This window comes from Giraffa tippelskirchi, chromosome 8 (genome assembly GCF_054371585.1).
Source record: "Giraffa tippelskirchi isolate mGirTip1 chromosome 8, T2T-mGirTip1v1.2.pri, whole genome shotgun sequence".
NCBI lineage: Eukaryota > Metazoa > Chordata > Mammalia > Artiodactyla > Giraffidae > Giraffa > Giraffa tippelskirchi.
Genome location: NC_137282.1, coordinates 48,901,711 through 48,929,305, shown reverse-complemented (window position 1 = coordinate 48,929,305; position 27,595 = coordinate 48,901,711). Strand labels below are relative to the sequence as shown.

Below are 27,595 nucleotides of genomic sequence, written 5' to 3'. Positions count from 1 at the left end.
CCGGCTGGAAATAATTTCCAGAACATGTTTCGTAATCTAGGGCCGGGACTCAGCGAGCCAGACAGGAAAGGTCAAGACCAGCCTCTCGTCCTGCCAGCCTGGCCTCCTCTCCTGTCTCTGGGGCCCCTGCTTGCTGCCCGGCCCTGGGCCCCCAGGTCCCGTCCCCACATCGCCAGGGGAGCCGACTGTCCCGGCACCGTGTCTCACCATGTCACTTCGCTCTCACTGAAGGCGAATCTCACTGTTACCTTGACTTGTCTTAAACAGGTTTTGAGTAATTGTCATAATTTGTTAAGTAGTTTATACACCAGACATTTAAATGTCAAGTGATTACTGCTATCAGATTCTTCACTTATCCAATACGCCTAAATTGAAAGACATGTTTTAAAATAACTTTTCTTTTCCAAGTCAGCTTTGCCCAGAGTAGAAAACATGAATGACACGTTTAAATGAACAGATAAGAACTCTGCCCGAGGAAAGCGCACATTCAAATAATTATTTTAACGTAAAACTTCTAAGTATCTTCTTCAGACTCTTGACTGCTTTTTTGATTAGGACAAAGGATGTGCTGCTGAAAAGAAAATAGACATTCAGTGAGCAGATTTATGAAAATTGATTCTTTGGGAATACTTCTTGATGGGGATCTAAGCACAGAAGAATTGATGCTTTTGAACTGTGGGGTTGCAGAAGACTCATGAGAGTCCCTTGGACTCTCCAATCAATCGACCCTGAATATTCACTGCAAGGACTAAAGGATCAACCTAAAGGAAATCAACTGTGAATATTTATTGCAAGGACTGATGCAGAAGCTGAAGCTCCAATACTTGGGCCATCTGATGCAAAGAACCGACTCATTGGAAAAGACCCTGATGCTGGGAAAGATTGAAGAGAGGAAGAGAAGGGGACGACAGAGGATGAGATGGTTGGATGGCATCACCGACTCAATGGACATGAGTTTGAGCAAACTCCAGGAGATAGTGAAGAACAGAGAAGCCTGGTGTGCTGCAGCCCATGGGGGTTGCAAAGAGTCGGGCATGACTGAGCAACTGAATGACAACAACAAAAGCGAGCCAAAGTCCACAGCTTTCTCGATGCAAACTGGGTCCCCCGACTAAAAACGACCAACATAGTAAGTTTCAGTTCCCAGGGCACTGGCCTTTACCCTACTGATGCCTTTTAAGCACTTGTAAATTTCTTAAGAACAAATCAAGGACCTCATTACACTTGTTTACAATCAGAGTCATTTGTGAAGTCAATCGCTAATAAAACTTGAGAGGACAAAGTGTACCAGCCTAAGGGGGAGAGGGAGATGGTGGGATGTGATGGGCTGGACTCGGGGACTCAGGATTCATGTTTCCGTCACACAGAAGCTCCTGTCTCTGCAGACACAGGCCGGAGCTAAAAAATGAACTCACCTCTATCACAAATTCAATTATGAGCAAAATGATCTTAAACAGTGAGAATCTGAAACCCTTTGATTCTGACCCCTTTAGGAAATTCACATACCTGTAAATGATTCACTTGGTTGCTGTAGGAAAATCAAATCTGGGAAAGATTTAAGCTGGTAAATAAGTAACGTGGAGCTGACTGATGATTATATAACAAGGGAAGGGAAGAAGAGGGATATCGGGGACCTGTGCCCGACAAGCAGGGGTGCTGGGCACTCATGTGCATCAGTTTCCCTGGCTCCAGGGAACCGAACAGAAATGACCTTTCTGAGCACAGAACTGGGGATGCAAAGTGACTGGGAAGACATTCATCATGGCTGGCTGATACGTCCTGTGTGTGTTTTATGGGGATCAGGGAAACAGCAGTTGTGTAAAAAGATGATCCACAACTAAAGTGGAAAAAAAGCATCAATTCCATCAAGTGACAACTTAACAAGAAGCATTTATCATGTGGTATCATTGTGCTCGACAGATTCCAGGACAAGCATCACCTTTGACCCTGCCCTGTCCCAGGGCTTACCTGTCTGAGGAGACATGACTACTTGTCACTTTCTTTCCTGTTCCATTAGCTAAAACAAATGGCTGCAATTTCACACTTGACTTTGTCCTTAGAAACACAGACGTACAGGAAGAGCATCCAAGTTTCACAACAAAATCTAATGTACCGGCCTATGCTTTCTTGCTCCAGGAAATACCAAGAGAGGCAACAATATTATTTTATTAAAACATAATCAGAGTGTGTGTGGAGGGGCCGTTATATTCTAGAGTTGAGAGCTGAGGGCAGAAAGGTATGGAGTTCTAAAATAACAACTTTGGACTTCCCTGGTGATCCAGTGGTTAAGAATCCACCTTGCCAATGCAGGGGACCCAGGTTCAATCCCTGGTCGGGGAAGATCCCGCATGCCTCGGGGCACTTAAGGCTGCCCCTCGAGAGCCTGTGTGCCACAGCAAGAGAGTAGCCCCCGCTCAGCCTGCGTGCAGCAAAGAAGACCCAGCACAGCCAAAGATAAAAATAAAATACAATCTTAATAACAACTTCATGGAGATAAAATTTCAGAGAATAAACTGCACGCGTTTGAAGCATAAGACTTCCCTGGTGGCTCAGACGGTAAAGCGTTTGCCTACAGTGCGGGAGACCTGGGCTCGATCCCTGGGTCAAGAAGATCCCCTGGAGAAGGAAATGGCAACCCACTCCAGTATTTCTGCCTGAAAACCCCATGGACGGAGGAGACTGGTGGGCTACAGTTCATGAGGTCGCAAAGAGTCAGACATGACTGAGTGACTTCACTTTCACTTCTCAAAGCGTAAAATCGGGTGAGTTTTGACAGACGACTATACTCGTGGAGCGAGATACAGAACACTTCCAACGCCCCCCTGCTAAACACCCACCCACCTTGCTCTGGCAACCACCACTCGATTTCCATCACTACCGAGGAGCAATGATGCCAGAGAGGACTGCTCCACCTGACTCCTGACCGAGGGCTTTGTGTGTGCGCGTGGGGGCATTAAAACACAAGTATATTTTATTTTGCTCCACTGTATACAATACTAGCAGGTGACAGAGCTTTATATAGACAGAAGACAGGTCGGGGGTGGGGGGGGTCTCAGAGTCAGTAGAACCTATAAGTGAAGGTGTTAGTTGCTCAGCAGTGTTTGACTATTTGCGACCCCATGGACTGTAACCCGCCAGGTTCCTCTGTCCATGGGAATTCTCCAGGCAGGAATACTGGAGTAGGTGGGCATTTCCTCTTCCGGGGGATCTTCGCACCCCAGGGATCGAACCCTGGGCTCCTGCACTGCAGGTAGGTTCTTTACTGTCTGAGCCACCAGGGAAACCCTGATGTCCTCCAAACATCCTTCTTTGATGGTTGTTTTCCACAAAGGGCAAACAAGAAGGTTGAGACCCCCAGCCCAGCAAACTCAGCTTAGAACTCAGGTCTATGCTGTCCATCTCTGCACTGTGCCTCCAGAAAGCATCTCTTTTTGTTTTTGAATGTATGACACATTGTTTTCATAAGTCAAAGGACTGCTTAATCGTTTTGACTAAAAGAAATACATGCCACACAGCACATGTGAAGGGACATCTCAGCCACATGGAAGGGTGTGGGAACTAGCTTTGCAATTATCTGGAAAAAGCTTTAGAAAATTTCTGCCAGGATTTTAGAACTGTCCTGTAGTGTAGGTCTGCAAGGAGATCAAACCAGTCAATCCTAAAGGAAAGCAGTCCTGAATATTGGAAGGGCTGATGCTGAAGCTGAAACTCCAATACTTTGGCCACACGATGCAAAGAACTGACTCATTGGAAAAGACCCTGATGCTGGGAAAGATCGAAGGCAGGAGGAGAAGGGGACGACAGAGGAGGAGATGGTTGGATAGCATCACTGACTCGGTAGACATGAGTTTGAGCAAGCTCTGGGAGTTGGTGATGGACAGGGAGGCCTGGCGTGCTGCAGTCCATGGGGTCACAAAGAGTCGGACACTACTGAACGGCTGAATTGAACTGAACTGTTGTGTCTACACAAAACAGCTCCTACTGTATTTGTGTTCTCTCTCACGTATTGGTATCGATTGCTGTAGCCGCTTTGTTTTCTTTTATGACGTGTACTTGAGGTACAAAAAACTGTGTATATTTAAAGAGGTCTATCTGATAACATCTGACACATGTACACGCCCAAGAAACCACCACTGAAATCAATATAATAAACAATCCATCGCCCTTCCCCAGTTTCCTGACACCGTTTTCACTCCCTGCCAATCACCCTTCCCTGATTACCCCTCTCTGTTCCAAGGCAAGGACTGATCCACTTTCTGTAACATAGATTAGCTTGCATTTTAAAAATTTGCTACAAATGGAATCTTACAGCATGTACTCTGTTTTGTCTGGCTTCTTTTATTCAGCATAATTATTTTGAGATTCATCCAAGTTGTTCCATTAATTCATCCCTTTTCACTGCAGCGTGCATGCTAAGTCGCTTCAGTCGTGTCCATCTCTTTTGCGACCCCATGGACTGTTGCTCGCCAGGCTTTTCTGTCCATGGGATTCTCCAGGCAAGAGTACTGGAGTGGGTTGCCATTTCCTCCTCCAGGGGATCTTCCCATCCCAGGGAACGAACCTGTGTCTCCTGCGTCTCCTGCCTTGCAGGCAGATTCTTTACCTGCTGAGCCACCTGGCAAGCCCTTTACATGGTAGAACAGAGTTCACTGTATGGATATTTACATACATTCGTTACCTGTCACAGAACAGTGTGGGGCTATTACAAATAATGACACTGTGAACATTCACGTCCAAGACTTTGTGTGGACACGTTTCATTTTTCTTGGGTAAACACCGCAGAATGGAATGGCTGAATCACATGGCACGTGTACGTTTATCTTTTTAAGAACTGCCCAGCTGATTTAGCAAACAGCTGTATGTGGTCTGACATTCATTTTCAGTCTATATGAATGTGAGAACATGACAACTGCAACTGCTCTGCATCCTCATAAACTAAGGCACGGTCAGTCCTTTCTTAAGAAAAAACGGCCACCCAGGGAATTCCCTGGCATTCCAGAGGTTCAGATTCCTTGCTCTCACTGCCAGGGGCCCAGGTTCAGCCCCTGGTAGGGGAACTAGAAACCACAAGCTTTGCAGTGTGGTACAGGCCAGAACAGACGAAGATAAAACGCCGTGTGTCCATTCAAGTTGGTATGGGGGTATCTCACTGTGGTTTTAATTTGCAGTTCTAGTGACTAATGATGGTGAGCATCTTTTCATGTGTTTATCTTTGTTGAAGTATCTGTTTGAATCATTTGGACCTCTTTTATTGGGTTGTTTATTAAGTTTTAGTTCTTTACAGACTCTCGGTATGATTTTTTGTCAGCTATGTGATTTACAAAACTCACCCCATCTGTGCCTTGACTTTTCATTCCCTCAATAGTGCCAGTTAAAGAACAAAGGTTTTTTAATCCTGATGGCGCCTACTTTGCCGTTTTTCTTCTTTTATGGATCATGCCTACAGCATTTTATCCAAAAAACCTTTCCTTAACCCAGGATAATCAAGAGTTTTCCTACTTTCTCTTCTGGGAGTTTTACAGATTTAGGTTTACATTTAGGCCTATGTTTTAGTGCCCTTCTAAGTTATTTTTTGGCTGTCACAAGTTGGGGGTGATCAGAGGGTAGGATGGAGATTTGGGGGCAAAAGTATTTTTCCAATAAAAAGTTAAATGATACACCATGGAAATCCTGACTCTGGAAATTTCCATTAAAATATATTTTTGAAAGATCTCAGAATGTATTGCGTCCAGAAGTAGAAACTGTAGTCAGGAAAAAGGTCAGAAAACGTGTAACTCCCTCCTTTTTGTGGGGAATGGGTGGCACACCAAGCAGCATGTGGAATCTCGTTCCCAGACTAGGGATGGAGCCTGCGCCCCTGCAGTGGAACTGCAGAGTCCTAACCTCTCGACCCCAAGGAAATCCCCTTAACTCCTTCTAATTTAGTTAGTTCAACGTTGAGTTTTTCTGTGCCAGCATGAAAGGTGGCTGGGGGAGGAAATCCCACAACTGCAAATTACTCGTAAAGAGCATTTTTCCTCCTACGCATAGGCTCTTTTGGAGAAGCGAACGGCAACCCACTCCAGTACTCTCGCCTGAAGAATCCCATGGACAGAGGAGCCCGATGAGCTACAGTCCATGGGGTCGCAGAGTCGGACAAGACTGACCGACTTTGACTTTCACTTTCATCCTTTTTCCACTGAATTGCCTCTGAATCTTTGTTGAGAATTAGTTGTCATATATGTGTGAGTCTACTCTGGACTCCACTCTGCCTGGATTAGCACAAGTTTCTAAGGAAAAGATAATTCATAAACCACTTTATTTTTATTTTTTTGAAGTCACACCATGAGGCTTGTGGGAATCCTAGTTCCCCAATGAAAGACTGAACCCATGTCCCCTGCAGTGGAAGCATGTGTCTTAACCACTGGACCATCAGGGAAGTCCCAGCATAGCTTTGAAGTAAGCCTGCTCACTTGATTTAGCTCGTAAAGAAACTGAGGCCCAAGAGTCGATCTTGTTTACTCAAAGTCCAAACTGTCTTCCACTGGTGACACATCATCTCCTAAGATTCAATTCTTTTACATGCAAGGAGAAATTCTATGTCAAGAAAAATTAATTGATATAACAGAAATCAACATATTCTTATTAAACTACAGTCTCATTTCTGTGATGAAACCAAGGCATACAACTATGAACAATCAGCTTTTAGCAAAAGCAAAGAAATATATAAATATATTTCAGTCACAAAGGAAGTACAATTCTCTAAATTTCAGAGACCCCTGCCATCTCATTGGCTTCTCTGGTGGCTCAGATGGTAAAGAATCTGCCTGCAATGCAGGTGACCCAGGTTTGATCCCTGGGTCGGGATGATCCCCTGGAGAAGGGAATGGCTACCCACTCCAGTATTCTTGCCTGGAGAACCCCATGGACAGAGAGGCCTGGCGGGCTACAGTCCATGGGGTCGCAAAGAGTTGGACAGGACTGAGCGTCTAACACTTTCCCTTTCCCACGCCACTGCCCCCCTCAGGGCTCCACCTAGCTCAAGCATCCCCAAGAGCTCTGAGCATCTCTAATCTTTGCACAATCATGCCGCCAACATTCCATTCGTTTCTTCACTGCTGGCAAGTGAAGTGATGAAAACATTTTAAACTCTTAACTATATCTTAACTTGCCTATATACTGTTTAAGAAGCTATGCTCTGGGAGGACTTCCCTGGTGGCCCAGCCATTAAGAATTCACCTTGCAATGCAAGGGACTCGGGTTCAATCCCTGGTCAAGAAACTAAGATCCCACATGCCTTGGAGCAACTGAGTCTATGCAGTACAACTACGGAGCCCTCCTTCTTTGGAGCACGTGCGTCACAAAGAAAGATCCACATGATGCAACGAAAATTTTGTGTGCTGCAACTAAGACCTGATGAAGGCAAATAAGTAAATACTGAAAAAGAGAAGAAGCAGTAGCTATATCCTGGAAAAGGAAATATAAGCAGTTTGGTAAGAGATGCAGTAAAATGCTGAGGTAAACCCAGCCCTTTGGAGGTGGATGTGTCCATGTCTTCCCTCCATCACTTTAATCAAGTTAACCAAGCTTGTGGTATTCTTTTACATGGGGCCAGCACATCCTGCCTCATGAACTGTTACACAGGTAAGTTAGGTAATGCTGAAAGTATAATATTTAGCACATGTGTGGTGCTCGAGCGCTTCAGTCGTGTCTGACTCTTTGCGACACCATGGACTATAGCCTGCCAGGCTCCTCTGTCCATGGGGATTCTCCAGGCAAGAATACTGGAGTGGGTTGCCATGCCCTCCTCCAGGGAATCTTCCCAAACCAGGAACTGAACCTGGGTCTCCAGCATTGCAGGCGGATTCTTTACCCACTGAGCCAGCTGGGAGACTCTTTGTGACCCCATGGACTATACGGTCCATGGAATTCTCCAGGCCAGAATACTTGAGTGGGTAGCCCTTCTCTTCTCCAGGGGATCTTCCCAACCCAGGGATCGAACACAGGTCTCCCACATTGCAGGTGGATTCTTTACCAGATGAGCCACCAGGGAAGCCCAAGAATACTGGAGTGGGTAGCCTATCCCTTCTCCAGCGGATCTTCCTGACCCAGGAATCGAACTGGGGTCTCCTACATTGCAGGCAGATTCTTAACCAAGTGAGCTATGAGAGAAGCCCACATTCAGCACAGTGCCTGGCATATGTTCAGCACAAACAGATGATGGTTCTTCACAAGTTACCATCATGTTCACCCCAGGCCCTCCCCTTCTGTGAGCATCCCACCAGTCCCCTGTGATTCCTAGAGCGCCTTCTAGCAGCTTCTATTCTGGTCACTTTCCAGCTTCTGGTTCCTTATGTTTCAGGGTCTCAGCCTCCATGTGATACTGAGTCCAAATAATAACCTCTCCCTCTTGAGTGCTGGATGGAGGGTTTCTGTCTGTTATCACAGATGCTTCCTTGGGAAGCCACGTGAATTAGCATCTTCTGAGTGTGGTTCCCACGGTCTGCTTTGCTCCCCTAGGTCATGTGGGGACACTGTTTCTCCAGGGGGCCCGGGAGGAGGGCTGGGCTGGAGGCACCACCGGCTTCTGATGAAATGCATCATACACGTGGTGCGCTAAAGACCTTTATCCCTCAGCATCTAAACAAGTCTGGTCTTCACAGGTCACAAAAAGCAAGGCTTTGAGATTCAGATAACTGAAATGCCAGGAGAAAAAAACAAAAAAAAGCACTAAAAAAATTTCTTTTCGTACCTCTGTTTTTCCACAGAAGAAACCTTGAAATTTCATATTCCTGATAAAGAAACACTCGACATTTCAAAAGAGGTGCACTGTTAGAAGCAACATGTTACTTCAAAGATCCTGTTATGGTTTAAATGAGATATAATAGGTGATTGGAAAACAGAAATAAAATAGGGTGCTGATTCAATACACACAAAAATTAATGCCATATTAATCAATGTGTACAGGATAAACCTGGTGGGCTTCTTCAAGTATCCCTCCCTTTCTTTTTTCTTACTTTCTCTTGAAATTACCATTTCAATAAGCAAAACTGAATCAATCTAAATATAACTGCAGACTTCCTCCCCTCAAGACATAAAGTACCAATGAAAACTTTTCCTGATGATGTAATACAGCTATTTTCATTCGGGTCCCACTGGCTCTCTCCTTTTAGGTAGAACAAGCAGCAACAGACTCTCTTTCCAATTATTTAAAAGTGAACTGACAGCTTCAGCCCAATTCTGACAATGCACAACTCTTTTGTTATTTGTACCACCTCTCTGATGTCTGAGAACTTTACCCCTTGTTCCTACATCAAGGAAAATACAATCAACTCTTGACAGAACATGAGGGACTATGCCAGACGTCCAGTGGAGTGCCTTATACACAGCAGGCATCTACTTAATGTTGGAAGAATGGAGCCGCTGATTCAAGCTCAAGACACCAACAGGGCAAGTGGCCCCAGAGTTTAAGCAGGAATCCAAAATAGCAGCTCTGTAGAGACCGAAGGGTGACCGTGGACACCGTCACCCGCCCTTCTCCATTCATGACCCAAAAGATAGACATTTGTAAAGTGTTTCATCCCATTGCAAAGATCACAAGAAGTTCAAGTGCAGAATTTCAGAGTCAGATCCAAGATGAAAGATATTTTAAGGGAGGGAAAGCACAGAGGGTTAACCATCTCCTCAGTGGATCACAGGAGACCTGGGTTTCCTCGGAACAAAAGGAACGGTTTTAATGCATCCCACGTTCACTTCCTACCACCCTCTCGCAGAGCCGAGCACACAGCTGGCTTTCTGGTATCTTTTGTTGAATAATAACCATGAGCGTGTTAACAACAATGGAAACAGTTTATGGTCCCCAAACAGTAATTCTTGCTTCAGCAGCATTAATTCTGGCTACAGAAATAGTTGGATGGTTTGGCCAAAGAATATCTCTGGTTCTTCTAAGTTCTCTTTTCAATGTGTATAATGCAAACTTTCCATAAACACAAAGGTATGTAATACCTTCAGTTCTGTTAACAGCAGGTTTTACAAAACCCTTCAGCTGTGTCTGGAAGAATATATACAAATATGACGTCAAAAGTCCCAACAATTTAATATCCTGAAATTATGAGACTCCAGGGTTGGGGGAGAGGAGGATGACTAGGGTTGATAATCGGCTCTGCCCATGATATTGTCGTGATGCTACGTGTCCCTGCCACATGACGCACTCCTCCCCTCAGTCCCTACCAGAATCAGACCCAATCTAGTGGCTATAAAGTTATCTTCCAAAGGAGTCAAAATATAGGGACTTCCCTTGTGGTTCAGTGGCTAGGACTCCACGCTCCCTACGCAGGGGGCCCAGGTTCAAAGATCCCGAGTGCCCCAATGAAGACCTGGCGCAGACAAATAAGTAAGTAAGTAAATAAATATGTAGTTTTTATAATGAAAGGTGTCAAGATATAAATGATTGAAGGCAGTATGTGACTGAAAATGGCTTAGTCCCCTGCGGTCCACACTGAAATATCTACCACGTCCCTTAAAATAACCCTTGTAATTCGAGAGTCCCAGAGCTCAATTGTAATAGGCAGGAAAGAGTATCTGTAAAGAATATGAAAAGGAGTGTTTCTCCTTTGTATCTCAGGGGGTCATGAGATGCTAGAACAATTTAACCAAGGAAGCCGCGTGTATGTGCTTGGTCGACTCTTTGCAACCCCACAGACTGTAGCCCACCAAGCTCCTCTATCCGTGAAATTTTCCAGGCAAGAATACTGGAGTGATTACCACTTCCTTCTCCAGGGGATCTTCCCAACCCAGGGATTGAACCTGGGTCTTTTGCATCTCCTGTATTGGCAGGCAGGTTCTTTACTAGCTGAGTCACCAGGGAATCCATTTAACCAAAACTGACTATGAAATAATCCCTTCTCTAGGAATCTGAGTGCTGGACAGACTATCTTTATAACTCAATTTTATTAAAATCTTTCTCGGAGGCTTGGATGACCTGTAGCTTCAACTTACTCTGTAATTCTCCCTTCTTTATGAATTTTATCAACCATTTCATTCCCTTTTCTTACCCTCATTATTAAATTCATAAGAGTAAAATGGAGGAGATGGGCAGGAAGAGAATCTGAGGCCAGGAAGTCACACAAAGTCTAAGTGATGAGCTCAGGCAACATCCAGCCTCACTCAATTCTCACTGGCTTCCCTCTCTCTCTCAAAATCACGTGCTTAGCAGAGGGAAGTTGCTTTTTTCTTTTAATTCTAGAAATCAACTGGCAGTATTAAAAGGAAAAGCTTTCTCTAGGATTTTACAAATAGCTATCTGTTATTGATTAAATTATTAGCCCCACATTCTAACAAGCGGGAGAAAATTCATTTATTGTAAGCCTTGCATTCTTTCACTGTTGGAGGACTTTCATGCCTCAAACAAAATACAAACTCATAAGTCAGTCTCAAACTTTCTATGTGCCCTACACAAAGAGCACAGACAAATTCCTCAAACCAGGGTCACTTCTCCCCTTCCACGCGTGCGTGCGTGCTCAGTTAATTCAGTCATCTCTGATTCTTTTCAACCCTATGGACTGTAGCCCGCCAGGCTCCTCTGTTCATGGGATTCTCTAAGCAAGAATACTGGATTGGGTAGCCATGCCCTCCTCCAAGCGATCCTCCCCTTCCAGGAATCAAACCCAAGTCTCCTGCGTTGCTGGCGGATTCTTTACTCTGAGCACCCCCTTCCATGAGGGAAGCAGAACTGATCCAACCTAGTCACCTGGGTATTCATGGAACAGCTCACCTATGGGCAGGAGTGTGGAGAAGGGTAGTTTTTCCAAGTCCAGTTTACTGAGGACCTAGATTTGGGACAGTCCTGCTGTGACCACAAATCAATTTCAGATCCAGCTCTCGATTTTAAAATACAAATTTCTTTTTCATTTAAAGATCCTCTCAATTACTGAGTTTTCATTACATATTCCAAGCCTGGTAAATCTGTTAAAAGCTCTATAAAGGAAGATGATTTCATTCCAACTTAGCCCCAGGAAAAATAAATGTACTTAAGTGTGCAATTTATTCAAAATAAACATCCATTTCTGACTTGGGGATGTTCAGCTTGATAAGTTTCAGAGTTCAGTTAGTTCTCTTTCCAGAGCCAATGACTCCTGAGTCATGACTGAAAATATCACTCATTTTAATAAAGATAGCAACAATATTTGGGCCCACCCTCCAAAAAAACCCAAACACCAAGGAAAGGTGTTTTCAGCAGAAGCAAAAATCCTATTTAAAATCAAAAATTTTTACTTGGGGAGAAATGGATACTGAAAGCACTTCTTGTGCTTTAAATGACACTAGAGGGCTTTGAAAGTTAAGAGTTTAAAAATACTCTCCAAGAATACAAGCCAAATGACTGCGGGATTATAAGTTCTCTCCCAGTTGTTCAGGTATTAAAAACAGGCACAAGTAAGACTAGCCTTCAAAAAAAACTAACACGGCACATGAGTAATGCAATCCACCCCAATAAGGGGACGACACCACGGCCCTCTTCCTTCTTTTATGCAGTACCTCCGAGTCACAGTGCTGTCCCTCCCACTGCCTAACCGCACAGTCCCCTCCTCTTTCAAAAAAAAAAAAAAAATTAAAAAGGACACATGACTGAAATGACAAGTGAAGGGCACATTCTTGGGTGGCTCCTTCAGAAGCAATGCTTTCATTGCTGGAGGCACGCAGCCTGCCCAGAATTCAGCTTCCCCAGCAGGCATTCCGGCATTTGCTGAGTTATCTCACACTATCTTCAATGCTCCAAAAGAGATTTATGGATGAAAAGCAATGCCAATCACCTGCCCAAGTCTACCTCTCCCCAGGACATCATCCTGCCCCCCTGAGTGACTCTCCCTGCAAGTTCTACCCAGTGACCAGGCAGCCTGGACCACAGCAGTCCCTCCAAGTACGGTGTCTTCAAGACTCTTTCGGGCCATCCTGATCTCGTGTTTCCTTTCCAAGCTCTCCAATACCTACTTGCCAGTGGTAACATTCTCCCCGGCCACCCTGGGCTCCCTGTCCTTTCCCGGAGCTGCATCACCTCGCCTGGCATCACTCGAGGCCTCCTGGTTTCAGGAGGTGCTTCTCCCGCGGGCTGGGGTCAGACAGCATCTCCTTCAGGGGATGGAGATGTGAGTCGGTAAATCTACTCTGAACCTTTTCAAACAAAGCCGGTTCTTTCCCATCATAAGGAACACTGTAGAGCTTCCCATTGCCGCTATACAAGTTAGCAAATTAGTAGCTTAAAGCCACACAGATTTATCATCGTATAGCTCTGGGGACCAGAGTCTAACATGGCTCTGCTGGTTTTCATTCCTCCTAGAGGATCTGGGGGAAGATCAGGTTCCTGGGCTGTTCTAGCTTCTAGAGGCCACCTGCCCTTGGCTCGAGGCCCCATGCTCCATCTCCAAGCCCAGTAGCATCTTTTCTCCTCTCTACCTGCCCGCCTCCCTCTCCTAAGATCCTTGCGATTATACTGGCCCATGTGGATGATCCAGGATCATCTCCCATCGTAAAGACCCTCAATGTCATCACACCCGCCAAGTCCCTGTGTCATGTTAGGAATATAATCACAGGTTCTGGGCACTGCAGATGGACATCTTTAGGTGTGTGGTGGGGTGTTACTTGGTCTAGGACACACCTCAGCAGCCCCTTCCTTTCTTTTGCACATGTTTCTAACAAGCGGGGAGCTTTGTCCTCAGTATTTCACAGATCAGTTGCTGAACAACTGACCAGAAGTTGTTCTGATCAACTTGTTGTTGTTCAACTCAGAAGGAGCCCTCTCTTCATGAAACTGCAAATTAAGCCATTTCCTGGGATTCTTGATCCAAGGTTATTTACAGCTCTGGTGTCGGGGGGGACATTTCCCTGGAGGCTCAGTGGTAAAGAATCTGCTTTCCAATTCAGGAGACGCCGGTTCAATCCCTGGGTCGGGATGATCCCCTGGAAAAGTGAATGGCAACTCATTCCAGTATCCTTGCCTGGAGAATTTCATGGACAGAGGAGCCTGGTGGGCTACAGTCCACGGGATCACAAAGAGTCGGACATGACTTAGCAACTAAACAGCAACAACAGAGCTCTGTGGGAAGCTCTTCATTTGCAAGAGAGGAAAAAGTACTAAGTGAGGGAAGGAAACTGTGGAGAGCACATAATAAAGAACATTCAGAAGATTTCTTAAAACACCGGATAGAAATACACAGGAACAGGGTGATACACTCGAAATACTACTGAGTCCTTAGAGGCTTTGAATATCAGCTTGTTTCTCATCTGAGAAGAAGAGTCATCTGTCACTGTTTTGGGTCATCTGTATGTGAATCTCCTCCCCACCCAACCTGTCTTATTTCTTCTTTGATGCTACTCTTCATCCTTATTGGCTTCCCTGGTGGCTGAGACGGTAAAGCATCTGCCTACAATGCGGGAGACCCGGGTTCAATTCCTGGGTTGGGAAGATCTCCTGGAGGAGGAAATGGCAACCCACTCCAGTACTCTTGCCTGGAAAATCCCATGGACGGAGGAGCCTGGTAGGCTATAGTCCATGGGGTCGCAAAGAGTTGGACACGACTGAGCGACTTCACTTTCACTTTTCACTTTCATGCATTGGAGAAGGAAATGGCAACCCACTCCAGTACTCTTGCCTGGAGAATCCCAGGGACGGGGGAGCCTGGTGGGCTACTGTCTATGGGGTCGCACAGAGTCGGACACGACTGAAATGACTCAGCAGTTATTCATTTCAGAGGATGGGATGGCATCACTGACTCAGTGGACATGAGTTTGAGCAAATTCAGGGAGACGGTGAAGGACAGGGAAGCCTGGTGTGCTGCAGTCCACGGGGTCACAAAGGGTCGTTATGGTGTGACTTAACGACTGAACTAACTAACACTAAACTGTGGGTTTAACCTGGCATAGACATGTACAGATACAGATGTGACCTTTAATTGGATTTTCTTACTGTAACTGGAGCGATACCGATGTTTTCGCCCTGCTGAAACGTACACATACTAAAAACACTGGTGCCACGGGGCTAGGTTTCAACAGCAGTCACCTTATTCTAAACTTCAACATGCTGATGGCCCAGCTCTCCTACGCCCTCTCGTGGTGGCCAGCACTAGAACACTGCCAAGAATCCAAGCGTGCAAAGCAATCATCATTCTATTAAAACAGCTGTCTGAGCCAAAGAAATGATGCAGACTTTACACAAGCTTTCAAATTACAGTATTCTGGCCTAGAAAACCATTCATTTTATGTGCTAGGTATTTGCCTTTTCCCATTTTCTGAGTTTTGGTACTGTCATACGGTAAACTCAGAAACTGACAGAAGCAGTGGACAGTCTGGCAAAAAAATGTCCCAAAGTCCAACGAAAAGAGAGCATATAAATCAATTGTGGTATAGCTACAGAGTGGAATATTACATAGCAACAAAAAGGACCCTCAGCCACACACAGTGACACAGTGGATTCATCTTTTTGAAAAACGTTTAGTGTTAAGACACTGGTTCTAGAAGACTATATAATTACGGTATCATTTTTAATAGACTTCAAAGGTGGCGCAGTGGTAAAGAATCTGCCTGCCACCCAGGAGACAGAAGAGGCGCAAGTTTGATTCTAGTGTCTGGAAGATCCCCTGGAGTAGGAAATGGCAACCCACTTCAGTACTCTTGCCTGAAAGTTCCATGGACAGAGGAGACTCGCGGGCTACAGTCCATGGGGTCACAAAGAGTCGGATACCACTGAGAGACTAACATACACTCACATCCGTACATGACTACTGGAAAAGTTACCTTCCTCAACATATCAAATACAATCATTAAAAGACAATTAGGGAATATGCAAAGGTATAGACTATGCACCTTAACTAGGTTGTATAGACTGACAGATGACAGACAGACTGGCCTATATAAACCAGAGATGGGGTATTCAGAAGAGAACACAAAGGCTTCTCAGGTTCATTCTTGTTTGAATTGTCCTAAGACTGCAGTTTGGAACATAAGGATTGAGATATAAGTAAGATATAAATCTTATCTGGATGATACAAAGAATTTCAAAATTTTACTTCAATAAGCTTTCCAAGGGCATCTAAGTCAGGAGGCTATGCACCCAGGCCTTTCACCTTGTACCTGCCACCGACCTCAGAAAGGAGGGAGCGCTTTTATCCCACCCTCCAATATCACCTGACCTTGGAAATTCATCATGTTAACTTATCACTTAATCACACATTAGTTATTTTCTTTGCCCCAATCCTCTGAAGCTTGGTATCAAGCGACACTTAGGCTAGTCAGGGCCCCCCTGTAATGCCTCTGATGTATCCCTGAGGCTACCAACTCTCCTCTGAGTCCTGCTGCATCTCGGCCCTGACCTGTCTCCAAGGCCTGGGCTGTGCCATCCTGGTAACCAGAGCCCCATTTCCAGACACCAGCTCACCGGCCGGAACCCTCACGTGAACTGAATACCTGAAGTGATGCGTCACCCCCCAGGCCCACAATCACAGGCCTCACCTGCCTGGTAGGACGCTCTCCCCTCTGAGTATCTGTCGTCTCTCTTCAGGTTAAAGGCTGTGCATGCTCATTACAGGGGGAAAAAATGCGATAAGGATAAACAAATCAAGAAACTAAAGACTACTTGTCTTCCCCTCACCCAGAGCTTCCAGACATGTACCAGCATATAGCTGTAATGTATCATGTATGATATCACCCTGCAGTACTTTAAATTTACAATTTTTTTTTACAATTAGCAGTAAATGATACATTTTCACATCCCATATTCCATTTTCATACTCTTTACAGAGTATGAAATTAGCTTAATGAAACACGACAAAATATGATCTTAATCAGCTACATAATATTTCATTTATTCTAGTTACCATAGTTGCATTTAAAAAATAAAAGTAATGATGTAAAACAAAAATCACCCTCATATACAACTCCTGCCCCAGGGTCTTTGCACTTGCTGATTCCTCTGCCTAGAAGCTCTTCAACCAGACATGACTCACAGCCTCACCGCCTTCAAGTCTTGGCTCAAAAATAATCTTCCTGAGGACTTTAATACAACTCAACCCTCACTTCCCACCCTCACACTCCCTAATTTCCTCTCCTGTAGTTTCCCTTAAACATGGCTCACCACTTAACATTATATATTGTAGCAATTTATTTATTTTCTGGCTTCACTCACTAGAATATGACCTCCAGGAGGACAGAGTTGTTTGTCTGTCGTTGTTTTTGTTTAATTCCACAAATGCCTAGAAATACCGGCAACAAAGGCACTCAATAAACAGTTGTTGAAAGGATGAATGAACAAATGGGCGTCCCAAGTGGCTCAGTGGTAAAGAATCCACCTACCAATTCTGGAGATGTAGGTTTGACCCCTGGGTCGGGAAGATCCCCTGCGGAAGGAAATGGCAATCCACCCCAGTATTCTTGCCTGGGAAATCCCATGGACTGAGGAGCCTGGTGGGCTACAGTTGGACACGACTTAACAACTAAACAGCAAAAAACCACAAATACATTTATAAAAAGACTAGAAAAACATAAAATTGAAAATTAGTTTAATTTCTAGGTGACAGTTTATAAGGTTTGTGTTCTTTTTTATCATCAGTTCAGTTCAGTTGCTCCATCGGGTCAGACTCTTCAACCCCATGGACTGCAGCACACCAGGCTTCCCTGTCCATCACCAACTTCCAGAGTTTACTCAAACTCATGGTCCATCTAGTCGGTGATGCCATCCAACCATCTCATCCTGTTGTCCCCTTCTCCTCCTGCCTTCAAGCTTTCCCAGCAACAGGGTCTTTTCCAATGAGTCAGTTCTTCACATCAGGTGGCCAAAGGATTGGAGTTTCAGCTTCAACATCAGTCCTTCCAATAAATATTCAGGACTGATTTCCTTTAGGATTGACTGGTTTTAGCTCCCTGCAGTCCAAGGGACTCTGAAGAGTCTTCTCCAACACCACAGTTCAAAAGCATCAATTCTTTGGCACTCAGCTTTCTTTATAGTCCAACTCTCACATCCATACATGACTACTGGAAAAACCATAGCTTTGGCTAGATGAACCTTTGTAAGGAAAAGTAATGTCTCTGCTTTTTAATATACTGTCTAGGTTGGTCATACCTTTTCTTCCAAGGAGTAAGTGTCTTTTATCTTTTCTATCATACGTTTCCTATAATTTCAGTTTTCTAAGCTAGCAAGTATTACTTTTTAAAATCAGGAAAAATTGTTTTAAATGCTACCAGAAAATACCAGTATAAATATTGTTTTGGAACAACAGAGAGAGAGACAAAGAGAAGGACAGAGAAAGAGACAAAGATAAGCAGAGGACAGAAACCTTCAACTACCTGTGAAATTTTAATTTATGTTCAAATAATCACAACAAAGGTCAGGGCAAGTTAAGATAAATATTAACTACTGATCATTCTTCCTTCTCTGGTAATTTAAATTTATTGAAGCAACACTGCTATTAGGTAACAATTAGTCTAGCTTAAGTATTACATATATTTATAAGTGAACTGCATTCTCAAACCCTTAATAACGCAGGAAAAAAAAAGTAGTGAAAGTGTTAGTTGCTCAGTCATGTACGACTCTTTGCGACCCCGTGGACTGTAGCCCACCAGAATCCTCTGTCCATGGAATTTTCCAGGCAAGAATATTGGAATGGGTAGCCATTCACTTCTCCAGGGGATCTTCCTGGCCCAGGGATCCAACCCACGTTTCCTACATTGCAGGCAGATTCTTTACTGTCTGAGCTACCAGGGAAGCCCAATACACAGGATCCAGTACCAAATCAAATCTAATAAGCAAGGAGGCTAAGAGAATTTGCAAACATGAATTAAAATGATCAAAGCTAGAATTTTCATTTCTTATCAAGTGGCTGTGGATACCCATGGTGTGGCCATAGAACACAGTGATGGACACATACTTTGAATTATGCAGAAATAGAGTAGCTCTAAAATAATGAGGAAAAAAACTAATTGGATTCATTTTATTAAATCAGATTATCGAATTTAAGGAATGTCCAATATTATAAAAACCAAATACTATAAATTATTATACAATATAATATTGAATGTTTTTCATTTAGGAGCCCTGAGTATTAAGTAAGGGGCCGCTGCTTTCAAACTCACCAAGAGCCTGGTCTGGGGTTTTCTAACCACATTCTGACTTGATAAGTCTGCTTGAATATAAGGAGAATATATTACTCATGAAAGGACTATACAGCCGGAAACAGGTCTAGCAATTTATCTCCCTTGTCAATGAAATATGTGGGCCCTGAAATGTACTTTCTGTTTCATTCTCTTCATTTTATTGAGGTGTAGTCGATGTGCAATGTTGTATAAGTTACAGGTATACAGCACAGTGATCATAATTTTTAAAGTTATATTCCACTTACAGTTATTAGAAAATATTGGCTGTATTCCCTGCATTGTACAATATATACTTGTAGCTCATTTATACATAACAGTTTGTACTTCCTGTTTCATTTTATTTTTAATGCCTAAGAAATAGACCAGTTTGCAGTTGTGCAAATGCACATCAGTTTCAAGATGGGCTTTTAGCTTGATGGGCTCCTGCAGGGTGGGAGGGGGTGGGGGTAGAGGGAGGAAAGCCCTTAAATGTCTAGCATGAGGCATTTTCAGGAAGTAAACACTCAGACCCCACTGATGGTGAAGAGAGAGGAAGCAAGCAGAATTAGCGTTCTTGTTCTCAAACAGCTTTAAAAATAGCTTGTAGGAAAAAAATTAAAATAAAATTTAGAAATTTTTAATTAGAAAATAAAATGTAAAAATGTTTTTAAACTTTTTTTGTTCAAAAGAGGGGACTTCCCTGGTGGTCCAGTGGTTAAGACTCCATGCTTCCAATGCAGGGGGAGTGGGTTTGATTCATGGTTGGGGAATAAAGATTCCCACATGCCATGAGTGGCACGGTCAAAAAAACAAAAAAGAAAAAACTTGGCTTGTCCTTTGCTCTGTACTTGTCTTCAACTGGTTTGACTGTCAAAGCACGACTTTGAAAAATGAACACAGCAGACTGGAATCTGGATGAAGAATCCTGAGGAGCGTTCACAGGGCAGCAGCGCGGGCTAGGAGCCTGCCGTCTTTCAGTCACTGAATGGGTCTGTTTTTCCCCGAGAGAGAGGAATAAAAGGACTTTGGCCCTCCATTGTACGATAAATGACTACAGAATTGTGCTCACTTATGATTTTTGAAAAAAGGAATAAAAGGCCTATTCGCATTTTTTGTGTTGGCAGGATAGAGACTTTCAAGGCGGCGCTCTGCCTGCAGGCTGGCCACACATCTCCAGACTGAGACGCCACAAGCTCAGATACACTTTTGCTAAAATCCAACAGATTCTGAACTGAAGCGAGCATTTTTCTGAGGAAAAGAATTTTTCATTCAGTCCAGGTAAATGTATCCTTCATAGCTAGACTTTCTTTTAAAACTCATGGAGATATGGCTCCCTAACTATAGCCCTGGCTGAAGTTAAAAAATACAGCTTCAAAATAGGATGCTTTATGAAAAAAGGTAACAGAATACAAGTTACAAGGTGATTTTAGACACTTCTGAAAATACTAAAAACTGTAAAATCTAGTAGTTTCAGTGCATGAGTCCAGAATTCCTGCTGTGCCAGCCTGGAGGGCTGCAGTCCATGGGGTCACAAAGAGCTGGATACAACTGAGTGACTAACAAACACACACACACACTAATAGCAAAGAGGAAACTTTTTAAGCTACCACGTGACTAGTTAATTTTTTTTACTTGGTAATTCATCCTGGCTGTGGAATTTTGACAAGTAATGATGATTCATAAATAAGAAAATGCAGTTTTCACACTGAATGCTATTCCTCAAAGGAGACAATTTAGCAAATGCTAGATGACTCTTCACTTTCAACCAAGGCATGAGTTTGTGCTCTAGGGTTTAATTAATTAGACAGCCCACACGTCAATGCTCCAATTGGTTCTGCGTCTATGAGCTGGGGCAAGCTCAGGACTGGGGTTTACAACCAATAGTCCTTGGCTCCTTTTCCTTGGGAAAAAAAAAAAAAACAGAACCAGCTAGAATGCTTTGACTGGCAATGATCTGGAAGCTGACAAGACAAAAGGGCATTTCACTCCACAAAGTGAGGCCACAGAACTGCTTTTCCTGAGACCAGGAGCCGGCGGGGGGTGGGGGTGGGGGTGCGGGAAGCAAGCTCAGAGGAGTCCTGGGATTTGACGGAACTGGAGGTAAAAAGCCCACACTCTCGCTAATCCCAGCTAGCTCTAGAAAGGCAGTGTCTGTTAATTTTCCGCTGTGCCCCCCAAGAGTCAGCTCAAGGTCAGGCACAGTAGACCTGGCCCTCGTTACACCCCTGGAGAGCCACTCCCCACTTTCTGTGAAAGACACCAGCCAAGGTATCGGGGTTCCAGGGATGTCTGTAAGAAAACCCCAGAGTTCTCAGCCATAACTCCCAAAATCTGTAACATTAATGAAAAAATAGTATTTTCTGTAAACTGACACTGAACTGTAAAACAGAGCTTATGATGAAAATAACTCTTTAATCTGGGAAAGAAATTTTAAATGATCAGTATATATGTAAGTAAAAGTACTTCTTTCTAATTTATAGTTAGAAAAATCTGGCCAAACTGAAGCCAACTTTATGTTTTTAAAGGTAATGGGGACAATTTCTCCTTTGTTAACAGAGGTTTTATTCAGTCACGGCCATGGTCACACAAGAATTAAGAGCTATGATACCCCAGGTCAGCTTTCATTTTACTAGAAATGAGCCACAGAAAATGTTAATTTGGTTCAGTTGACAGACCACTATGTACAAATCCTGTTCAGAATGCAGAGCTGGGCCTTACTGTTTATTAAAGAAAAAGGTCAAGCACAAGCTCTTCTCAGGACTTACCCACTGAGAACCACATTTGCACAAAATGAACTTTCCAGGTACAGAAATAGGTACGTGAATGGCATCTGATTAAAATGATCCAATTTTTATTGTTGGTAACATCAGACATTTGATTCTGGCTTTACTGTTATTTACTAGTTAAGTGTAACACATTATACTTGAGAATAACTTTCATGTACAGAGACATCGGGGCTTCCCAGATGGTGCAGTGGTGAAGAATCCACCTGCCAATGCAGGAGACACAGGCAACATGGGTTCGATCCCTGGGTAGGGAAGATAACCTGGAGAAGGAAATGGCAACCCACTCCAGTGCTCTTGTCTGGGAAATCCCACCGACAGAGGAGTCTGGCGTGCTACTACTGTAAATGCAAAGAGTAGGACACGAATGAGCACGCACGAACATGCATGCACAGGTATCATTATCTTTGTGCTAAATTTTGGAGGAAACACTTTAAGCTTAGCTGACAAAGCAAATTTTCTCAGACTCTATGGAAATAAGCCATTAGGATTGTAGGAAGGAGAAATTACTTTTCTTTCCAGTTTTACTGAGATATGATTGACGTGCAACACTGCACAAGTTTAAGGTGTACAGTGGTGATCTGACTGATGTACCTATTGCAAAATGATGACCACAGCGGGTAGTTTACACATTCTTTCCCTCACATTATTATCACTTTGTCATGGTGGATTTGGAAGCATTTAAGATCTACTGTCAGCAACCTTCAAGTAAACAATATGGTACTGTTAACTACAGTCACCACGCTGCACGTTAGATCCCCAGAACCCACTCACCTCATAATCAGAAGTTTGTACCCTTTGACCAAAGCTCCTCACTTCCCCTCCCCAGCCCCCCGGCAACCACCATTCTACTCTTTTTTTATGAGTAACTTTTTTAGGTTGCACATATAAGTGAGATCACACAGTATTTGTCTTTCTCTGTCTGATGTATTTCACTTAGCATATGCCCTCCGGGTTCATTCACGTTGTCACGAATGACAGAATTTCCTTCTTTTCTTAGTGACTGAATAATATTCCATTGTGTATATAAACCAGTTTCCTCTATCAGTTCATCCATTGGTGGACACTGAGTTGTTTCTATGTTGTGACTACTGTGAATAATGCTGCCGTGAACATGGGGCATAAACATCTCTTCAGGGCAGGGATTTCATTCCCTTCAGATCTAGACCCAGGAATGGAATTACTGGACCATCATCAGAATGGTTTATTTTTAATTTTTTGAGCAACCTCTATACTATTTTCTGTAGCGGCTGTGCCAATCTTCATTTCTAGCAACAGCGCACAAGAGTTCCCTTTTCAAGGAGCTCTTTGTTAATGGAAAAACTCTACAATGGCATCACGAAGGTAGAATGGTCCACTGTTTTTTGTTTTTTTTTTTTAATCAGGGTATAGCTGCTTTACAATGCTGTGTTAGCTTCTGCTGTACCGTGAAGTGAATCAGCGATATGTATACATATATCCCCTCTTTTTTTGATTTCCTTCCCACTTAAGTCATCACAGAGAATTAAGTACAGTTCCTTGTGCTATACAGCAGGTTCTCATTACTGATCTATTTTATACATATTAGTATATATAAGCCAATCCCAATCTCCCAATTCATCTCACCCCTTAGTGTCTCACCTTCCCTGTTTAGTGTCCATACATTTGTTCTCTACATCTGTGTCTCTATTTCTGTCTTGCAAACAGGTTCATCTATATCACTTTTCTAGATTCCACATATATGCGTTAATATATGATGTTTGTTTTTCTCTGACTTACTTCACTCTGTATGACTAACCCAGCAATCCCACTATTGGGCATATACCCTGAGAAAACCAAAGTTAATAAAAACACATGTACCCCAATGTTCACTGCAGCACTATTCACAACAGCCAGGACATGGAAGCAACCTAAATGTCCATCATCAGATGAATTGATAAAAAAGATGTGGTACATATATACAACAGAATATTACTAAGCCGTATGAAGCAAGGAAATTGAGTCATTTGAAGAGACGTGGGTGGACCTAGAGGCTGTCATACAGAATGGTCCATCATTCCATCCACCTTTGAACAATGAACTTCATGGCCCTTAAACCCAGCCCTTAGAGAAGAGGCTGGGTTCATTCCGGGACCAAACACAAACCACTAGTGCAAAGCTGGGGTGAGGATGGATGAAGCCAGGCTGACAGACCTGGGAATCCAGCTGTACGGGCTGTAATGGGGGAGGGGAGGGAGAAATGTTGATGTCTAACTACCTGCCAAGGGAGGGAGAGACTTCTGAGCTCAACACCTCAGACCTTGCAAAGTGGAAAGACCCTAATCCCACCTGCTTCACAGGAGCAAAACAGCACTCCACCCCCTTCTGCCTGCAAAGATCCTTCTACTCATCACTGCACTTTATTCTTAAAATAAGATGGTTTTGAATGTTTCAATGCTCAGCATGGTGCTGTGATGACCTAGAGGGATGGGATGGGGGATAGGTGGGAGGGAGGTTCAAGAGCGAGGGCATATATGTATACTTATAGCTGATTCATGTTGTCATACCGCAGAGACTAACACAACATTGTAAAACAATTATCTGTCAATTAAAAAAAATCTATGATAAACCATAATGGAAAAGAATACTTTAAAAAGAATGTGTGTGTGTGTGTGTGTGTGTGTGTGTATCTGAATCACTTTGCTGTAAAACAGGAATTGATAACATTGTAAATCAACTACTTGGGCATGAGTGCGAAGTCACTTCAGTTGTGTCCGACTCTTTGTGATCTTGTGGACTGTGACCTGCCAGGCTCCTCTGTCCTTGGGATTCTCCAGGCAGGAATACTGGAGTGGGTTCCCATGCCCTTCTCCAGGGAATCTTCCTGGCCCAGGTATCAAACCAGCATCTCCTGGGTTTCCTGCACTGGCAGGCAGGTTTTTTACCACTAGCGCCACCTGGGAAGTCCAAACAACTATACTTCAATAAAAATAAATAAGAAAAAACCCCACTGTACTAGCTAGTACAAGACACTAAGAATCACTGTAAACAACAAACCAAACCATCGAAGAAATGAGAGAAATCCATATCTTAATTTCACATCTCCGGTGTGATGAACAGAGAACAGAATGCAATTATACAGTGGAAAATGCAATAAGGAAATTTGGGGAAGTATCCCTTCGAGTGAGAATTAAATCACTTTGAAAGAAGCACTGGTCAAACAGAAAGGTAAAAGGGTAACAATCTGAAAGGAACACTGCATGAATACATGTAGTCGCTCAGTCATGTCGGACTCTTTGTGGCCCCATGGACTGTAGCCCTTCAGGCTCCACTGTCTGTAGTATTTTCCAGGCAAGAATACTAGAGTAGGTTGCCATTTCCTACTCCTGGGAAGCTGAAAGTAACACTAATCCCCTTGACTCACATCGCAGACTTTTTAGGGCTGGAATGAATATTCGAGATGATTCTCTCTCTTACCCCTCACTTTGCAGATGAGACAACTGAGGCCGAGAGAGCAATAAACTTGGCAAGATTACTAGCAGTGGGGTTAGGACCAGGATGGAAAATTAGTTGCACTTGAATATTCAATTGGCTGACTTCGAAGTAAAAGAGACCCTCCCTAAAAAGGGTTATTTCCATGAGCATGGCTTCTCTGGGGGCACACAAGCACTTCCCCCAAGGGGAAAAATGTTACAAATCTTTTAAAAGTCACATTATAAGGAGCTAAACCCACATTGGCAAAGTGAGATCCTTGGTCTTGCCGGGCTCACTAACAGCTAAGGTTTTTCTCCAAACTCTTATCAAATACTCTAGTAATTTCCATTCTAAGAGAAAGAGTGCCATGGAAATTCTCCCAGGCAACTTGCAGCTACTTCAGAAGGGCTGTGGACAGCAAGGGCTACAGTAAAGATGGGGCAATGCCTTAACCAGTCAGACTGAGTATCAGTAGATACAAAAGAATATTCCATCGAAGAACTTTTAAAATTCCTTTGAAATTACACATGCTGACTTGGTCAGATCTTCCCCCAGCCAGAATCAGGGAGCATGCTCAACTTCTCCATCTGACATTTGGAGAAGCATCTGCAGACACTTATCCCAGGAGGCACAGTGTGTCAGCAGGAATAGGACAGAACCTGGGCCCTGGACGGCCAGGCAAGGTGAGTCTGCCCGGAAGATCACATTTCCCTTCTTATAGCCAACGTCTCCTTCTGCTGTGTCTGTTGGCAAGTTTACATTCCTCCCCTTGAAAATCTGGGCTCCAAAATGAAGACGCACACAGATGTCAACTGGTCATAAAATTAGCCTTTACACCTGAAATCAACACACAGCCTTTAAGGGTATATACCAGGTTATGGGTTTTTTGGGGTTTTTTTCCATGCATTTTTATAGGCATTACCCTGTCTCCTTTTCGAGCCTTCACTGCATACTGTCCACTTGGATGTAAGTTGAGCACTCAATCCTCCCTTTCAGTCATACGAGAACACTTCAAAGGCAAAACTTAAACAAATAACTAACTACAAAAATTCATTTTACTGCAGTGTTAACCCTTACATCTTCTTCTTTCCCACTTCTCATACACGCAATTCGTGATATTGATGACTTTCCCCGCATCACCTGCCCCAGCTCTCTCCCCTTCCATGCGGCAGAGCACCACTTTCGGGTGGAGCACCTTTACTTCCGGGTGGAGCCCTTTCCTTCCGGGTGGACCACCTTTACTTCCGGGTGGGGCACGGTGGATGAAAACGGAACTATTTTGCCTGCGGCTGCCAAGGGGCCCAGAGGCTGGTGGACAGTCACTGCCCCATCAGGCTTACAAGCCTTGCACCCCTCCTTGCTGTTCTCCAACCCCAGACCTCTCTGAACCGACAGCTCTCTCCTGGTTAACCTTCAGGAATGTTCCAGCAGAGTTCCTGGCCTCGGGATCACCTTGTTTTCCACCTACCTCAGCAGTGATGCTCACACCCCAAAATGAGGTTGGAGAGGAAATCCCCAGTGAAACCCACCCCGCAACTCTTCCCACTCGGTCCTCCCTCACACACTGTGACTCTCAAGCATGATTGTAGCCCAATATTACAGCAATATGCGAGCTACTTCCAAGAGCGAGTCCCAGTTTTATCCTCAACCTCAGTTCAACTGTATTTTTGTTTATTTTTCCACTCTTGTAGATTACTATTGTCATTCTTGTTGCTAAACTATGATTTCAGAGGTGCATCTCAGTGGCCCAGTCACCTCTCCCACCCGCCCTTCATCAGTGGTAACACTGAAAGCAAGTTCCCTACCTTTCACTGAGGCTTCTCCACAACTGTGCACCTGCAATAGAAGTAAATGTGAAACGTTAGTGGAGGTATTTTCCTCTTAAGGCATTTCTCAACTTAGACATATTCTGAGCCATTTAAAATGGAATGCTTAGAACTTTAAACTCTAGAAACTCTCATATCATACAGTGTCTACCTTTGGCACCATAACTCATTCAGGAAAACTGTCCACAAATATCCATTGAGATTCTAATATATGCAAAACCGTTGGCTAGGTAGCAGGAGGGATGGAACAGCAGAGAACACATGGTCCTGCCTGGAGGACTGTATTGTCCCGTGGGGCAGACCAAACCTGCACTCAAGTGAATATGAACCAAGGTAGGGGGTGTAGGAACTCTACAAAAAACAGAAGCCATGAGAGTTCAGGGAGGAGAGAAAATGTGGCTGGTCATGAAAGCACCAGTGACAGAGGTGGTATATGAGGTAAACTCTGAGATGGTACTG

At 43.8% G+C, this 27,595-nt stretch overlaps 1 protein-coding gene and 1 long non-coding RNA gene across 3 annotated transcripts in view; both read right to left on the bottom strand.

Moving 5' to 3' along the window:
- RETREG1 (reticulophagy regulator 1) overlaps positions 1–27,595 on the bottom strand; it is a 156,299-nt gene that overhangs the window by 78,078 nt on the left and 50,626 nt on the right. For both annotated transcript variants that reach the window (XM_081519320.1, XM_081519321.1), the window contains exon 3: positions 27,116–27,146. In XM_081519320.1, the coding sequence (XP_081375446.1) occupies positions 27,116–27,146 (31 nt within the window). The remainder of the gene's footprint in view (positions 1–27,115; positions 27,147–27,595) is intronic.
- On the bottom strand, positions 23,082–25,195 carry LOC145517037 (uncharacterized). The gene is made up of 2 exons (XR_014061946.1): positions 25,050–25,195; positions 23,082–24,761 (listed from the first exon to the last, which is right to left on the bottom strand). It is a non-coding gene; the product is annotated as an uncharacterized LOC145517037 (long non-coding RNA).